Genomic DNA, 19,057 nt, shown 5'->3' on the forward strand with positions numbered 1-19,057 from the left:
GGGTGGCTGATGAAAGCCGCTACCAAAAAAAAATTGAATAACTTTTTTTCTTTTTAAGTTATCTGTTAGATTTTTGTTTTAATTTGCAGATTGATCTTTAAAATTTATTAAAATGGATAACTGGGACACGCAAACAAGAATTCGGATAGTCCGCCGCTTTCACGCACTGGAGTCCGTAGTTTTGGTACAGAGAGAGTACAGGCGGATGTTTGGCGGCGATCCCCCGAGCAGATGGACCATAATGAGACTGGTGAATAATTTTGCTGAGCAAGGAACAGTCGCAAGAAGGTCTTATCATCGAAACCCACCAGTTCGGACGGAGGAAACAATCGCTGCTGTAGCTGCAGCTATACAAAGCAATCCAAGGGTTTCAACAAGAAGCTTATCTGCTCAACTTGGTGTCAGCCGACAGTCTTTGCAAACAATAATGCACAAAGATTTAGACTTATTTCCCTACAAAATTCAAATGGTTAACAAACTGAATGCAGCAGACTTGCCGATTCGCTTGGAATTTTGCCAGAAGATCCTGCAAATGGTGGAAGAAGACCAAAACATGTTAAACTGCCTTTTCATGTCTGATGAGGCCCATTTCGATTTAAACGGCAATGTGAACAAACAAAATTGTCGAATGGAGTACTTCTAACCAACAGATACTCCACGAGACGGAATTGCATCCTCTTCGCGTGACAGTGTGGTGTGCGGTTTCTTCACGCTGTATTGTCGGGCCTTATTTTTTTGAAGAAAATGGTCACACCGTTACGGTTACTGGAGACCGTTATTTGAAAATGCTGAAAGAGTTTTTCTATCCAGAACTACGCCGAAAGAGAATTCCTTTCAACTCTGTGTGGTTTCAACAAGATGGGGCAACGTCTCACATAGCCCAGACTGTTATGACAGAGTTGCGACGAAAATTTCCCAATGAACTGATTTCAAGAAACTCCGAGTTTCGTTGGCCCCCCAGGTCGCCTGACCTTACTGCACCTGACTTTTTCTTGTGGGGCTTATGTAAACAAGAAGTTTATAAAACAAAGCCAACAAATTTGGATGAACTAAAACAATCCATTCGGGCAACAATTGCGGCTATTCCTGTCGCAACTCTCAAAGCAGCAATGAACAACTTTTTACTAAGATGCCGCACTTGTGTCAACGAGCATGGGGGGCATTTAAATTCAATTATTTTTAAAACTAGTTAAGCTACATTTAATAAAATTTAATGACCTTCAACTTGAAAAAAAAATAAATGAATTCCATACACTAAAAAAAAAGTTATTTGAGTTTCTTAATGTAGCAAAATTCATCAGCCACCCTGTATTTATAAGCAAAATGATTGGCAAAAATTCATGGGTTTCCCGAAAAAAAAATTCGCTGGGACCGAAAATCATCGATTTATTCGACTTATTTCGAATAGAACGGTCTGGTTCTCGGGTTTTTGTGGCTGCAGATTAGTGTAACGCAGTATGGCATTGGAATGCTTCATTCTATGTCCCTGCTGCCTGATAAAATATTGTCATATGCAAATTTTTATTACATACAAGGTGAAGTCCAAAATAAACAAGACTGAGCTAAAATAGAAACGACAGGAGCTTTGCTCTGATAACTTCGAGTTTATTTATTCTGGCCTCGATACATCGTTTTGGGCGATCTAAAAGTTTTTCGAAAGAGTGTTTCAGGTCATTAACCGGAATGCTCCTCAGTATATCGGTACAAGGCCTTTGGATGGCCACTACGGACGCAAATCGTTTTCCTTTCATGGCCAAATTCAATTTTTCGAATAAGTTGAAGTCACAAGGTGCCTTATCAGACGAATGCGGTGCACCATCAATCACTGGTTAAAATCCGATTTCTAGTCAAAAAATCAGTCTCAACAGTGGATCAATGAGATGGTTCATTATCATGCAATAAGCGCCAGCTTCCTCCTTTGCGGTATTCAGGGCGAATGCAGAAACGCTTCAAAACGCCAAGATAGAATATTGCGTTGATGGTTTGGACCGTTGGCAAGAACTTCTTGTGGACAAATCCATTGGACACGTAAAAACAAATGTGCATCGACTTGATTTTTGACTTCTCCAAACGCGATTTTTTTGGGTAGTGGCTCGTCTGGGACTTTCTATTCGGCACTTTGGCGCTTAGTTTCAGGTTCATGTTGGAAACACCACGTTTCATCACCAGTTACAATGTTGTACAGGGAGTTTATTTTCTCGCCTCTTTAAAGAGATCTTTCGAATGTTGAATTCTGTGCAAGTTTAGGTCCTCAGTTGATTTGTGCGGAATGAAACACGGCCAGACCCTTCGTAAGCCCAAATGATTAGTTAAAATATGATAAATCGATGTTTTGGAGTTATTTAACTCCGATTCCATGAATTTCAACTATGATTTCAGTTAATTTTTGATAAATTTACGAACAAGTTTGATGGAGTTGTCGGTGATTACTGATTTTGGGCGGCCTGTATTTTCATTGTCATTTACGTCCTCACCACCATCTCTGAAACGTGTAAACCACTCATGAACTCTGGCGCGAGGTAGACAATCCTCACTGCAAGTCAGCTAGGGACGTAACTTCCAACGCACTAACTCATTGAAAAGATGGCGACACCAAAAACATGTTTATGACGCCAGTCTTGTTTATTTTAGGCTTCACCTTGTATATTTTTCTTCGAAACAATACTGAGGTTCAAGTAATCGACTGTAAAAAAAGGTATTGAGTAAAAAATATCTGTATTGAATAGCTGAAATATCGATTTGGTAACGTATCGCATAGAATTTCGAGTCCCTACGCATCATCATAAATAGTAAATAAATTATTACATAAAAATGCACTTAACTCATTTATTTATCAATAAATATTTTTACCACCCATAAGATAAGTAGTAGGTGTATGTATGTATTCGTATGTATCAGTAGTAACCATTATCACGCTTAATGCTGACCTCCGCAGAAATCTGAACCCGAGTACAGTACGACAAAAAAATGTACTTACATATGTATTTTTATTATTAATTAGCAAATATTATTATTTTTTATTATAAAAAATCTTAGTTTGGTTATCTAAATATTTATTTTGTATTATAAAAAACCTAAAACGATGTTACATTTTTTCCCCATATAAGGAATGTTGAAATTTTTTAAATGAAAGAAAATGCATTTTTTAAATGAAATGAAAAAAATGGTTAAACAAAATTTTCCAAAATTGAGTGTGAAGCCAGAAAAAAAGTTTGAAATTTTAACGAAAAATTGTTTAACTTTTTAAATTTTGTACAAGGTTTTATAAAAAATGTTGGAATTTTTTAAATTTTGTACACAGTTTTATAAAAAATGTTGAAATTTTTTAAATTTTTTACAAAGTTTTATAAAAAATGTTGGAATGTTTAAATTTTAATCAAAATTATTAATCAAATTTGGTTTAGAATTACTTTTTGGCTAAATAAAACAAACTGATTTTGAGTGATGGGCATCTTTACGCGCTCCTTTGCTTGTCGGTTTATATACTGCAGCTATCTAGTGCACAACTGTCAAATATAAGTGCCATTTGCAAAAATTATAAACCCTCCGATTACGAGATTAATTTTGCGATGGTATGAATATTGGCTTGCTTTATCAAAAAAAAAAAATAAAATAATAATAATAATTAGTCTACGATTAAAAACATGTTGCGCTGCTATTATTTTGACCGCCACTGTATATACCTCTCTATATAAATATATTTTACCAATTTTGTATGACCATTTCTTGTATTTGACATTTGATCACGCGACAGTTGTTGGCTCAGCTCTCATCCCCCATCTACCACTTGCCCCGCTTTTTGCTAGAGCCAAGTCTTGGAGAGAGGAGCACGCTGCAGAAGTCAGGCACCTTATGACGCTGATCAACATTCGCTTGACACCCGCTAAAAGAGTATTTACCTCAGCATTTAAACATACACTCAAACATATTTCATATTTCATTTGAAAGTCATACGTTTGAAAATGCACGTATGAATGTATGTATGTATGTATGTATGTATGTATGTATGTGTCTATGTATGCGCATATTTAGATATTTGTTGGCTTTCCGGCGTGTTGTTAAATTTAGCATGAAATATTTAAATTTAGGATAAAAATCGAAAGAAAATTCTTAGATAAATTTATGTTGAATTTTTGTCAAACTTTATGTTATTGCTTTTCTGTAGCTTTAAATTCCCATAATTTTTTTTGTTGTTAACATTTTGAGCATAATACAATTTGTGATCATATAAACTTGCTGCATGCAATGTCATGTGAGAGTGCGATTTTCTTTTTATTTGGTCGACATCTTTTTTTGTGGTTGCGTTTCTTGTTCTCGTAGCGTCATAATAATTCTTTTGCTAGCGTCTTAACGCTTTGTTTTTAATATTTAGCATACGCGAGGTATGGCTATACAGTAACAAGACGATGTTTTAATACATTTTATTTTAGTTCCATGCATATTTACTTATTATCACCCTCAGTACACCCGTTCTCTACCCGCACAACGTTTCGTGTGATTCGTCCATTGTACGAAACACTGCTGGAAGTCTACTTTTTTCAGTTCTCTCTCTCTCTCTGCGTGTCTCTCTTTCTTTCACTCACATATTCAACGAGATCAAATTTTACCTCTCTCAATGTCGATTTGACCTTAGAATGCAGATAGCAGTCCAGCCACAAAAACCTCTGCGCTTAAGGTGGATAATCTAATACTGGTATGCTGCGCCTGACTAGAAAAGTCTTGACAAACAATGCTGAACAATTCATTGCTTTATGGTTACACTTAACATTTGTCCTGGAAAATAAAAAAAACTAATAGGAACGTTTTCCTGTAAGCACAAAGACGGCGACCAGGTGACTGACGTCTAGAGCTCAGAGCATACCTACTTAAGGTATGGAGGGAACACTACTCACACCTCCTGGATGAATCGACACACACCATCTATGCGTCGCACAGCACGATTTCAACCGCGCTTCTAGTTCTGTCCTTTCAAGCTGGCTAAAGAAGCGAGGCGAATGAGTCTGGTGATGAACGAGGATAAGACGAAGTGCTTTCTATCATCAAACAAACAGTCGGCGCATTCGGTTATTTGCACCCACGTCACGGTTAATAGTTATATTTTTGAAGTAATATAGTAAGAGAGTTCTGGGAGGTTTGACGGATATTTTCTTTACCAATGAGTCCAAGAATGAAATATGGTCTGGTGCCGGAAGGCACTTAAACGATAGTAAAAAGTATCACTATGCTATAGGGGAAATAGCAACTGTTTTCTAAACGGAAATTTTTGCCATCCTGAAAGTAGCCGAATGGATAATCGAGGGGAGATGGAGCGGGAAGTATATCGGAGTTTTCAGTGACAGTCAGGCTGCACTGAAGGCCCTGGAGAACGCGAAGCAAACCTCAAAGATTGTTCAAGAATGTAAGAAGAAGCTTAATTCTGTCGCAAGACAGAACAGGCTTGGTACTCCGGTGTTCAAGGAAACGAAATTGCCGATGAATTGGCCAAAGGTGAATCAGCGGTTCCCCCATAAGGGCCAGAGCCAATAATCGGAATCAGTACCGCAAGAATCATGAATTGGATCATCGATTCTCAGTTTTTCCCTGCGGAAGAGGTTTTTTTAAACCTCTTTTGGTTGTACTTCTCCAACTGCATACTGCATACTTTTTTTTCTAAAAAACCTGATTGAAAAGTTTGACATTTTAATCCATTTTTTTTTAATTTTTTTAAATTTTGTAAAAATCGTAAAACTTTAAAGTACATGGTTCTTGTTGTACTATGCACTGTATTTTTATAAAAAAAAAAAAAAAATTAAATCCTTATCATTGTTGGCATAACGGTCCAGTTTGAACCTTGGTCTCTCTCAATAATTTCGATCAAGAATCTCGAACCTTTGCAGAATTCCTTCAGTTCTTCCGACTAAACATCTTGCACATCGTGATTAACTGTGTCAATCCACGTTTACCTTGCGCGATCCCGTTTGCAAGGCACTTACAGCTTACGATTGTAGATCTTTTTTACAATTTCGTTTTGGTTCATACTTAGAACATGCCCAACCCATTTTAGACGCTAAAGCTTGGTGACAATAAATTTTTAATCAATAGCATCGAAATTGGTACTAAATTTTTAGTAAAACTTTCTGATCCTATCCCATCTTACACATCACGTCGCTATTGATCAACTTAAAGTCCTTAGAAAGCAGACGATCGATTCCTGTTCTCTCGTTTGTTTTCAATGTTATTAAAGGTGACATTGATTACTGTCCATCTCTGCTTCAAAGTATTAATAATCTCCCCAGAATTCTTCGTAACGCGCTTCCTTTCCATTCAAATAAGTTCAATACAAATTACAATATATTCGTTATGCTCCTACTGAAAGTGATCTTCGTGATTTTATTAAGATCTCCAATTCTTACTTCCTCGATTACTCAGTTTCAAAACAAGAAATCTCTGTACTATTGAACTCTGTCTTTCAGTTTAGATAGATGTAAGCAGTTAGTTAGACGATCATACCGTCAAGAAGAGAGTGGCAGACACCAAGGCCATGGAGTAGTGGAGAATTAAATTCCTACACAGATGGTTCCAAGCTAGATGATAAGGTTTGCTATGGAGTACTATCGAAGGAATTAGGACTTGAACTACCTGTTCGACTATCAGACTACTACAGCGTCTATCAGGCAGAAGTTGTAGCTAAAAAAGAAGGTCGTAACAAAAACTGCTATAAATATAGTCAGGCGGTCATTAAATCACTGAATGCGGCTATACTAAGATCAAAGGTTGCACAGGAATTCTGGGCAGCCATAAATGATATTAGTGTCGTATTCAAGTTCAGCCTTTTTTGGTTCCGGCACACAGAGATATTGAGAGAAATTTTAACGCCGATGAGCTAGCCAGGAAAGGTACCACTCTTAACTGCTCAGTGATAGAGTAACATTGGGATATCTATGACCACGAGCAAATGAATAATTAAGAAAAACATTTTCCAAGTGGCCAATAGGGCATGGAGAGATGAAGACACATGCGTAACAGCTAGGTTACTATGACCGCAAATACAATAAATAAGAAAAATATAAAGAAACTGCTTAGCCTTTCAAGGGAGGATATCTCTAAGGTCGTGGCTTGTATAACCGGTAATTGGCTATTTGGCAGGCATTCCTTGAGACTAGGACTTTTCGCCCATAGATATTGTAGAAGTTGTGCAGATGAGAAAGAGGAAGAAGCAGTTGAGCATTTCCTTTGCAATTGTCCAGCCTTAGCTAGAATGAGAGCAGGTTTTCTAAGTAAATATATTTTCAATTATCTTATGGAACTGTGGCGTGGGGATGCGACCAATCCTGCGCTTCAAAGAGACACAACACACATGGTTCCACGAAGGAAAATAAATTAGGTGCTCGTGTCGCATAGTGGTATCACAATGGCCCTGTAAAGTCTAAGTGAGTTGGTCGTATAAGCCAACTGCCGCCATAATCTAACCCAACCTAGATGTAAGTTTGTAATTAAACTATGTACAGAGTCCGGCACTCGAAGTGTAACCAACTTCAGAGTAAACGCGAAAAAAGAAAATCAGTAATGGATTTCAAGCGTAATAATTGGATTTCATTATATTTGGTTGAAAAATCACAACCGGTGATTGTTCGTGAGCTCGAGCACCTTAAAGTAAATAAAGTTTTTATTTATCGCACCATTACTCGTTACAATGATACTGGTAGCATCGCGAAAAGTCAAGGAAGTGGTCATCGAAAGACTTCAACATTACGTCACGCGAAATCCCCGACGAAGTACCAATCAAATGGCAAAAGAACTGAAAATATCTGACCGTCGCATACTGAGAAGTGATTTCAATGTCAAGCTTTACAAGATCCAAAAGGCGCATGATCTCACACCAAAGCAGCCACAAGTCAGACTTGAGAGAGTGATGAGTTGCTTCGCTTGGCCCAAAGCATGCAATTTCCGAACATTGTGATTTCTGACGAGACAATTTTTCAAATTGACCAATTCGTGAACTCCCAAAACGCTAGGATTTCTTTGACCGACCGTTCATACGAGAATTTGAATGATCGATTGGCCACCAGGAGGCAGCACCGGACCCGCCACAGGTAATGGTTTGGGCCGCTGTAACCGCAGATGAGCGCTCTCCAATCATTTTCATCGAGCTTGGCGTCAAGGTAAATGCGAAATATTATCGGTAAAGTATTCTAGAGGTTGCTTTGAAGACGATGAGCAGACAAGCATTTCGGTGGCAGACCATGGACGCTTCAACAAGACTCGGCACCGTCTCACAAAGCTCGAGTGAATCAAGAATGGCTAAAAATTAACGTTCCGAACTTTATAACGTCCACACAATGGCCCTCAAATTCACCAGACGCGAGTCTTTAAGTCATTTTGGAGAGCAAGGTTCGAAGTAAAGGGTTCACCAGGCTCGAGGCGCTGAAAAAAGCCATTGTCTGCGAGTGGACCAAAATACCTGCAAGTCACATTCGGGCAGCTTGCGATTCGTGTCTGGACCGTCTCAAGGCCATAGTCAAGGCAAAACTTGGTCATATCGAGCACAAGTAAATTGATTCTTAATTTTGTATTATTTTAACACATTTTTTACTTTGAATTGAATAAAAGTAATTTTCCAAACTAAATTTATGGCCTTTTTAATTGGCTTCACTTCGAGTGCCGGACCTTGTATATAAAATATTTTCATTATTCTTTAATTTTAGTTGGCAGTCCAAAATCATGTTTTCTTCACTTCTTGAAACAAAATCATAAAAAAAATACATTTAGTCCCAGTTGAACTAAACCTGGTCTTAACGTGGTACTATGATTATGCGCCAATAATGTTTAATTTTTGAAAATCCCTTTCCAATTATCCCAATTCAAAACATAGCTTCTGTCTTCTGTGTGTTTCCGCTATGAATACTCGTATAGAATTTATAGATCGTGGTTCATGACCGACGCTGCATGCAACAATGTTTACTATTTCTTCGTTGCCACTTCAACGCCATTAAATTATAATTAGAAATTAGATAAAAATGTACAGGAATGCTTATTAATTTGTTAGACATTATTTTGAATTTTTGTTTTTTTTTATTTTTTGCTTCTTTTGTTTTTAAGAATACCTACGTTGTGCTATTTTCGCAACGCCCAAAATAAAATGGACGCAAATAAACAATATACCAACAGCTGAGAAATAAACTAAATAAAATAAGATTTACGATGCTACTTTTCCAAGAATTTCACTTTTCGATGGGTATTCTATAATATACGAGTATTGTATCTTAAATTCTAATTTGTTAACTTTTTTTGCTTTTAATAAAGTGGGAATCAATGGAGGTGTGGGGCGTAAGGAAAGGAGCAGAAGGGCGTATGCGGTATTTCATAAGATTAAAAATTAATTTGTGCTCTGCATTTCATTTATAGCTCTGTTGCTTTACGACTTGTCCGACACATACATACATACATACATATTTTTTTAACTTTTTTATGGCGACAATGTGGGCGTTTTGTGTGCGCCTCAGTGGAGTGGGCCAAAATGCCAAAGTTAATGATTTCAACAAGCACAAAATATGTTTAGATTATGTTTATATTTAATAGAAACGAAATTTGCTCTCTTTTGCAATAAATACTTCTTGTACATTTTTTTTATTGGTTTTCATGTTCTGTTGCTAATAAATTCTCATTTTCTGTTGAAGTGTGAAGTGTGTTAAGCTAATCTCTTTGGCATCGGGAATTCTCTAGGCAATATATCTTTTTTTATAGGTTTTACGCCATTTCACCGCCGGTAATCTTTATAATAATTTGTGTCCAACCGAATATTTAGTTTCGATTTCGAACAGACTGAGGACTGGGCTAGGTGTTTTTATGGGTGTAAAAAGTACTAATAAAAAAAATTATTATTAAAAATTTAATAAAAAAATTGGATCGCCGACTGAAGTTTATAAGTAGAGTTGCCACTTTGATAGCTTTCTAGAAAATATTTAAGTTGGATTTCTCATTCACATTCACACATTTTATTAAGGAGTTATATACACGTGTAAGGCTGAAAAATCACGTTTTTTTGAGATTTTTTACAAAGAACGATTTTATTTAACCAATACAATGTTTAATTATTCAAATAGTGTCTACTTTGAAGTTAATTATAGCACGTAAAGTTAGTGAAAATATTGAAGTGCACAGCTCCTGCTGATGATCTCCCAAGCGTCCTCCAAAAAAAGCGTTCGGCGGTGGACAAAATATCTCCGGCTTGGAATATCTGAAATCGAAAAACCAATTAGATTCTTTTTGTGGATGGATAAAGCTAGGTATTAATCGAAGGAATAGTCAAAATTTTAATTTTTGATAAAATGGCGGAATCGAATTTTCTATAACAATTTTCGCAAAAAATTGCCTAAAAAAATAAAAAAAAATCAACAGAATTCTTATTCCTTCGATAAATACCTGGAGAATATATCTGAAAATTTTAAGACGATCGATCCAGCCGTTTTTAAGAAATCGTGTCCACCGATTTCGAAAACTCGGTTTTAGGGAAAAAGGCGTTAAAAGTATGAAAAGTACGAAAATATTCACCGGAACGACATTAAATTTTCTGTGTGCATTCTTAAATATTTGTACATTAAGAAAATAAAATAAAAACAAAATTAATTTTTTGAAAATTTTAACTGTATGTATGTAAATAACCCCTTAAATCTAAGGCTACTGGGTTGCCCATATTCGACGGACCCATGTGTTTTTTTTTTAAATCAAAGAAAAACACAATTTTTTTGATGTTGACGATAATCATCATTTTATTTGGTTCAAAGAGATTAGTTGACATCACTTTTTGAATATGATATCTCTCAAATGGCCGCCTTGAGCCTGTACGGCGTGTTGTGCCCGTTTTGCAGCATTTTCCATAGTTTTAGCTAACATTTCGGGAATAGCGGCTATTTCCTCACGGATGTTGTTCTTGAGCTCTTCTATGGTCTTTGGCTTATTAATATAAACCTTTGATTTTAAATATCCCTAAATATCTCTTGGACTGACGCTTCCAACGCGGTATGTCATTAAGCGATCTGAGGTCTCTGTCAAAAGATTGCCAAATGGGTCCGTCGAATATGGGCAACCCTGTATGGTCAAACAGACCAATGCGCTGAAGCAATACGCTGAAGCACATACAAACAACAAAAACATACCAAATCGCTCAAAATTTCAGCAAAACTCTTAACTTTTTAAGGCCCAATTTTATAAAATTTTTTTTTATTGTATTATAATTTTTTTTTTATTAATTGGTTTTGCTAGAGTTTCCTTGGTTTTTTTCTTACATATGAAAACATTTGAACGTTTAATTTATATGAATGAAAATGCGTGACACCTCAGCGGAAAAAAATTGTCAAAAGTCAACGGTATTTTGTAGTCACTTGAAACTTGCTCTTTATTGTACTAAAATTTAGTGGGCTATAAAATTGCATGCCCAGAAAAATTCGTTTTAAAAAGTAGAAAATTTTGTTGAAATTTTTGTTGTATTTAAAAATAAATTTTAGAAAATTTAAATTTAGCATTAAATGATTTTTATTATGGTTTTTTTTTTCTTTTAATATATGTATATATTTTTTTAATATATATTTTTTTATAAAAAATATTGCTGTGTTTATAATTTTACAACGGGGTGTATAAGAGAATAAATCATAGCGGTATGAATTATCAGTAGTTAGGTCAAGTATAGGGTTATTCAATAGGTGCGCTTCAACTTTTTTCCGATAGGGAGGGCGAACGACGCAATATTTTTTATTTTTCGCTTGTCATTTGTAAACTTCATTGGTATACATTTCATCATGGAACGCTACACACTTGAGCAACGATTGCAAATCGTGCAAATTTTTTATGAAAATAATCGTTCTGTTGCTGCTACTTGAAGAGCATTACGGCCATTTTACGGTCCATTTAACAAGCCGTCCCGTTTTGGGGTTATGTGAAGTGATTGGTCTACAGTAACAAGCCGGCGACGATTTGTGAGCTCAGAGACAATATTGAACGCGAAATTGCTGGAATTTCGGCCGATTTATGCAAAAGAGTGGTCGAAAATTGGGTTCAACGATTGGACTTCGTAAAACGTGCACGCGGTGGTCATGCAAAAGAAATCGAATTTCATACTTAAATGTATATGTTCAAACTCGATAATAAAAAAAAAAATTAGTTAAAAAAGTCAAACCGTTTGTGTTTTATTCAAAAAAGTTCAAAAGTTGAAGCGCTCTTACTGAAAAACCCTGTATATAGAATCGACATCCCACAAAGCTTCGCCACTTGCTGTTTCCATATTGTCGAAAACAGCGACTTCAGCACCCGCACTCCACCTCCCAATATCTTCCTGTTGGAGTTTCGTTTTATATTAGTATCATTTTCGAATTTGATTATTAAAACTTATTTTCGCTGAAAATTCGTTGTTTTATTTTTTCACTATTTGATTTTAATGTCATTTCGTTTTCATGATGGTCCGTTTTGACGATGTTTCGCTTTCACGAAGTCTCGTTTTGTCATTGAACCGACGTTTTGCTCTTCTCCTTCAACAGACTTGAATCAATGCCACCCGATAATCGGACGCAAATTTATTTCCAACTAAGTAATAATTGGCAATTAATAAATTAATTTTTTGTATCGATTTGTTGGCAGTTAAGGCTTAAATTGATAAAATTTGCTTAATTGCCAATTAAGTGCCTGTTCGAACATAACCCAAGTGTGCATACTTATGCCGGTGTTTATAATGCGGTAATGCGGTATTTTATGATTTTTTTTACCCAACAACCATACCACCCCCCATTCCTAGGTAAAATAGACCGCTGAGTCCAAAAATCCCCATAATTTTTCGGTTTCGGATTACCGGGAAAAGGTAAATCGTACAAATTTCTAATACCTGGGGAATTCTTTTACCGACCAAAACAAGCCATATGTCAAATTTAACGTAATAAAATTTGCTAGAAGTTAATGCAAGTTAATACTGCTACCTTAAATATTCTACATCAGGTTCTATTTAATTAGATGGGCTGTGAATTGGGTCAGGTTGTGAATTGGTTGGAAACCAAATTCTTTCAGTAAATTTTCCTAGTTCCGTACGGACTTCAGAATATCTGCAACAGGAGCATACTTGATTTCATTCGGATCTAGTCTTCTCTTTGACAAGGCAATGCAGTTGCCCAAGATACGCTCTGTGCTTTCATCCTCCTTCAGACAGTGTTTCCATACACTTTGTTTCATTGCCAATGCGAATTTTTGAGAAATGGTAATTTAAGTAATAGTGACCTGTCCGAAAAGCAACTATTTCATTATGCCTACTTTACGCATGTTATGTAGTTCCCTTTTATCGGTAAAAGGTCTGATAAGCCTTTTGACTTGTCTCCAATACCGCCATTTTGTAAAATTGTTCGATCAAACTTTGTAGTTTTGTATTTTAGTATATAAGTAATAACTTCCCAAATCAGTGTGATTGTTTCCCCTTTTCTTCTATACAAAAAAATTCTTTAAAAATCGTGTTTATTTTACGCGTGTAGAGTGGTGTTACCCCTTAAGTAATAGTGACCTGTCCGAAAAGCAACTATTTCCTTATGCCTACTTTACGCATGTTATGTAGTTCCCTTTTATCGGTAAAAGGTCTGATAAGCCTTTTGACTTGACGGAGCTCTTGTGTGATTTCCCAATGTATAATTCTTTGAGCCTTTTCCCAACTATTTACCCTGCGTTTAGCTTCTGCCCAGTTGATACCGCAGTTTGGTTCTGGACCGTGAAAATCTGCTGTCAACCCCGCCCTAGCGAGGAAGAAATATTCTCAGAAAATGCTTATATAAAGGTTTTTTGGTACAAGGAACTCATTTCTGAGTCTTGTTTTAACTCTACACCAGATGTCACTATAGGCCAATTTTATTATATTTTATAGAGTCCTTCACTTGAACTTATTTTTCAAGTAAGTAAAATAAAGTTTTTAAAAACATAGTTAGTTTCGTAGTTAAATATTAAGAAATGAGCTGCTTGCACAGTTAAGTTTTCCGAAAATTTTCTTTTTATAATTAATATTTTTTTACTAAATTAGCCCTACATTGTTTTTTTCCGCACAGTGTTTCCAAAGTTTTCGCCCAACCTTTGTTAGCGATTTATTTTTCTAGTACGCACTTCTTTCGTTTTGCATCAAGAAAATAAAAGCAATAATAAATTTGGGTAGAGATTTCGATAGCGCCATGTCAGTTTGGGTTTTTGGGTATTTGGCAATAATTACTGCTGCCAACTGACTCATTTTTATCTTATCAATACGCTGACTAAAATCTTTTTTCTCCTTTCGCAGTTTTCACCGAGACCATAAAGCGACAGAAAACGCGCCGTGATAAGCTTGCCACGGCACTTCGTGAGAACAAAAACAAGCTTGGCCATGCCGAAGAGGAGATCAACATGCTGACCGAATCGTTAAATCCCGGCGAATCTGAAAGACTGGACTATGAAATAAATAGATTGCGCAGTGATTGTCAACAAATGTTGAATGAAATTGAAAATATCAGACGATATGGTACCTATTCATTTAAAATAACAAATATTTATACATATATGTATTTTCTCGTAGTTCCTAGGTGGAACATAGGGCCTCATATCCGATTTTTTTTTACAACTATAGAGATTTAAAAAAAAATGCGGCACATGCAGCCGATTATTTACTTACAAATACCTTATTTCTACCTGCAGGTCAGCTAACCGAATCCGAACGACTGCAAGTGCAACAACAGCAGCAACAACAACAACAGCAATCATTCCCACGCCAACGACCACCGCGACCGCCACCGCCGCAATTGCAAAATGCCTACCAATACCAGCAGCCTGCTTCAGATCCTCTGCCACATCACAACAACACTGCTGGCAGTGGTGGCAGCATTAGCGGCGGTGGTGGCGGTGGTGGCAGTAGTCACACGAGCGCTGCAAGCACACCCAACTCCACTTACTTGCAACCGCCGTTATCAAACGTTTACCACCAGCACCGTCCAGACTATGCCAATCAGCCACCACCATATCAGCCACCATCCACCGACGAAGAGGAATACTCCGATTCGAATACCGATGGCGGCGAAGATGATGAACCGCTCGAACGCTGGGACTGCCCCATGTGTACATTCCTCAATCATCCACAGCTGAACATATGCGAGGCGTGTGAATATGTGCGCATACTACCCGGTACGGTACGCATTATGCCTACTGCGGGCGCAACAGCGGCTGCTGCACCACCACACCCACCGGCAACATTTATTGGCGCCACCTCAGCGACAACAGCAGCTGCTGCGGCAGCCTTAGCTGCAGCGGCGCCAGCTGCGATTGCTCATGGGTCGGGTGGTGCGAGTGCAGCAGGTGATAATGCGCGTTCACCTGCTACGACTGCTGCCGCCCGCACAGTTGCTGCTGAATAACGTTTGATGGCATGCTTTGCGTATTGCTTTACGTTTGTGAGATGTTTGCAATAGTAATCTTAATAATAAATTATGAAATTAGTAAATAAGTTTAATTGATAGCTATTTTTTTATTGTTTTTTTTTGTGTTTAGTTTTTTTTTTTGTATTCTAATGCTAACCAAATATGTTATTGATTAGTATGATTGCATGCATGTCGTATATATGTATGCATATGTACAGTTAAGCACAGTTTTATGAGTTTTAAATGTTTGTATTTATTTATGTGAATGTATTGCATGCAGCTAAAAAGCCTTTTCTCGCGCTTTTAAAAAATGAGTTGAAACAAATGCAATTAAAGTCGGTATTAATACAATAGAAATTTGAATTATGTGGCAAATAAAGTGTACAAAAATCGTATATGGCAAATATTAAAGTAAGGAGGATATAAAATATCCAATATAAATCAACTTTCTCTTGTGTATTTTGGTACATTAATTTTTTTTATTTTTTCTAACCAACAGCGAAGGTAAATAATTCAATATTTGGCTTTGTAAAGCCAGTTTTCATCTTTAATGATTTATATTTTTCATTTAATTAATTATAATTAATATTTTGTTACTTCATTGCTTTTGAATCAACAAAAAACTGATTATTTGCCTTTATATTTTTTTTTCAATTTCCTTGTCTACAGTTTTAAGAAAAAAAAATTCGAATTATTTTTATTTATTATTTAGAAAAAGACTGTAGACATATGGACATTGAACATTTTCCAAGGCGACTCTATTAAAATTGACGTTGGTAAATCAGCTGATTTGTTTCTTTTTCTTTCGCTGTGTCTATGTAGCTGTCAGCACAGAATAAAACAAGGCGAATTTTGTTTTCTACTTCGCCAATACCTTCCCGTGAGAATCAAACGTACAAAACATTGTTGTTGGTCTAGTGCCACCACCTTCAATAAATGCGCCTTGACATTTTCACTTGGAAATTACATTTCGAAAAAATTAGTCGTGAACGAGAGTCTGGTTGGTTGGTTGGTTAAAGTGGTGATAAATCCAGAATTCAAGTAGCGCTTCCGCACTAGAGCGAGAGCCTACTTATGGATGTAAATGTATTAAAAGACATATTCCACAAAAATCTGAAGTCTCAAAAACATTCAGTAATTTTTTAATTTTATGCAACGAAAAATTAAGCAATGCTCACTTAATAATCATCACTGTTCACTAAAAAAAATTGAATAAAAACCATTATTCGGAAATAAAGTCATAAAGCAATGATTATTATTATAGTTAAAAAATTAATAAGCATAAAGTAGTATTTGATCCGTTGTAAAAAAAGTAAATAATATTGAAACAAAAAAACAAAAAAAAAAAATTAAAAATCAGAAAATAGTCGTTGCTCCTGAAAGCAAGCAAAAAAAATGTAAGTGTTGTAAGCATGAAATAAAGTAATACAATAATTAAGGGGTTACAGGCGTCCCTCGTATAACATGGTTAATTCGTCCCGTGCTATATCGAAACCGTGTTATACGAAACAAGGTATATTGTGTAGTATCGAGACCTTGTCTTGTGTTATACGAAACCTTGAAATAATATAAATAAAGGCAATGTGTACCGTGTTATATCGAAACCAAATCTTAAGGTGTAAAATTTTATGATAGCTGAAATTTCGTTCCAAATACTACATAAATGAAAAAGGAAGTTTTGAAGTTTTTATTAAGAAAAATAAATTAAATTCAATTTCATGATGAAGTACAAAAATTAAAAAATGCAACAAAAAATATATTCAAAGACTAATAATAATAATTACATAGGGGGTATTCCCCTTATTGAACGGAAAAAAAGTTCAAATTTAAAATGCATATTTTTCAAAATCGTGTTATATTAATATCAATTCTTGTACCGTGTAATATCGAAACCGTGTTTTACAAGTACCGTGTTATACGAGGGACGCCTGTACATACGTCCAGCAGCGCCAAAAATGCGCTAAAAGAAAAACTGTTTTTCGAAGGGATAACAATAGAAATAAATATAAAAAAATGTATACATTGTTTATTAGTACTTAAACTTTATAAAAAAATGTATTTTAATTTTTCTTTACAAGAATTAGTATATAAAAAATCACGTGACCCAAAGTACAATGAAAAAAAGTTGCTCCACGGTCTGCATCATTTCTCCTGTGAAAAGTAAAAAAATTCTTGTGGAATGAAGTTGTAGTTATAGTCTGTCGAGCCGGATTTTTGACTTTCGAAAAATTTTGCAATTTACGGCATTTAAAAAAAAAGTCTGCGTTTTAAGACATAAATGTCGCACTTTAAATATGTTTATAAATTTTTTAATAAAAATATGAAAAATCAAATCCATAGGAAAAACACTTTCGAATATTTAAAAAAAACGCATAAAAAAAATATTAAAAACTGTTTGAGTTATCATGCAGACCGGGCCGGAAAAAATAGTTTCGAGAAAAACGAGTGTAAAGTTTGCGGTACAGGAGAGGGCATGCCGCTCTCTACCAGTTAATGGGCTGTAGAAGATATAATATTGTGGATTTCCGCATGAAAATTTCACAGTAAACTCTTAAAAGCCTATATATATATACATATGTGTATTCGAAATATCGAAAAAATCGATTTTTGAAAATTCTGGACGTATGTGTAGCCCCTTAAAACTAAAACAAGAGATAAAAATCAGAGTTCAGTTGTTATTATTTAATGTTAGTCGGTTCTGCCTTATCGGAATGACGCGGATTTACATATATCCCGCCAAGGACTTTCACTCCAGCAACATTTGCCGTGCATATATGGGAAATGTTTATGCTGCTGTAATAACAACAAGAACAGCATTAAGAAAAAAATAATCGTAAAATAATAAAAAAACAAATATTTATGTTTTTCTCTTCTATTATGGTTTTCTCTTTTTACCCTTCTGTTTAATACTTTGCTATATTTATTTCAAATATCGTGTCATTTTTTCACTTTTTTTCATCATTAACTTCTCATCCATAAAAACTAGCATAAATTTGCATTTCCCTTTTTTATACAAAATATTTTTATAATAATTTCGGTTTAAGATTTGTTTTAAAAATGTACCAACTTTAAATGCAACTAATTTTTGCCGCCTTACATTTGCTCAATCAATGGATATTTAACACATTCATTGCTCAACTAAGCAAAAACTAAGATACCTTTGAAATTCAATTCGCGCCACCTGCTGCATGTAAATTACATATTTAAACACTTTTAAAACAAGCAAAAAAACATGTAACTAAAAGCTGTGATAATATAAAAACAAACATAAGACGCATTAGAGTTTAACGAAGCAGGATAAAAAAATACAAATAAATATGTGTATGTATGTATATATATTTCGAACACTTAAATGACGTGCTATATATGTCTAGTTAATATAAAAAATAATTAAAAAATATTAAAATTAATTAAATAAATACAAAATTTAAGTAAAATATTATGCTTCAATTTAATAAAAATATTATAAATTAATCAAAAATGCAAAACACATTTACTTACATACATATAATTTGAATAATTTCAACACGAAAAGGTCGACCGTTGTGTAGCATTTATTGTGAATGTCAGAAATGTTTGCACTTTCTCTTTTAGACTATCACAAATATTATTTAATATTATATATTATTCCATATTCATAGCTACTTCAAAAAGGTTTTAGAAATTAAATAAAAAAACTC

At 35.2% G+C, this 19,057-nt stretch overlaps 1 protein-coding gene across 4 annotated transcripts in view; it reads left to right on the forward strand.

The window, feature by feature from the left end:
* The window catches only part of LOC129243930 (dual specificity protein kinase splA), a 76,415-nt gene that overhangs the window by 52,499 nt on the left and 4,859 nt on the right, over nt 1-19,057 (forward strand). For 3 of the 4 annotated variants that reach the window (XM_054881401.1, XM_054881403.1, XM_054881402.1), the window contains exons 3-4: nt 14,270-14,488; nt 14,662-16,867. In XM_054881401.1, the coding sequence (XP_054737376.1) occupies nt 14,270-14,488; nt 14,662-15,374 (932 nt within the window). In that variant the 3' untranslated portion in view covers nt 15,375-16,867. Of the gene's footprint in view, nt 1-14,269; nt 14,489-14,661; nt 16,868-19,057 lie in introns of those variants that run through there. The other variant, XM_054881404.1, reaches the window with a different exon arrangement.

This window comes from Anastrepha obliqua, chromosome 4 (assembly GCF_027943255.1).
Source record: "Anastrepha obliqua isolate idAnaObli1 chromosome 4, idAnaObli1_1.0, whole genome shotgun sequence".
Lineage (NCBI taxonomy): Eukaryota > Metazoa > Arthropoda > Insecta > Diptera > Tephritidae > Anastrepha > Anastrepha obliqua.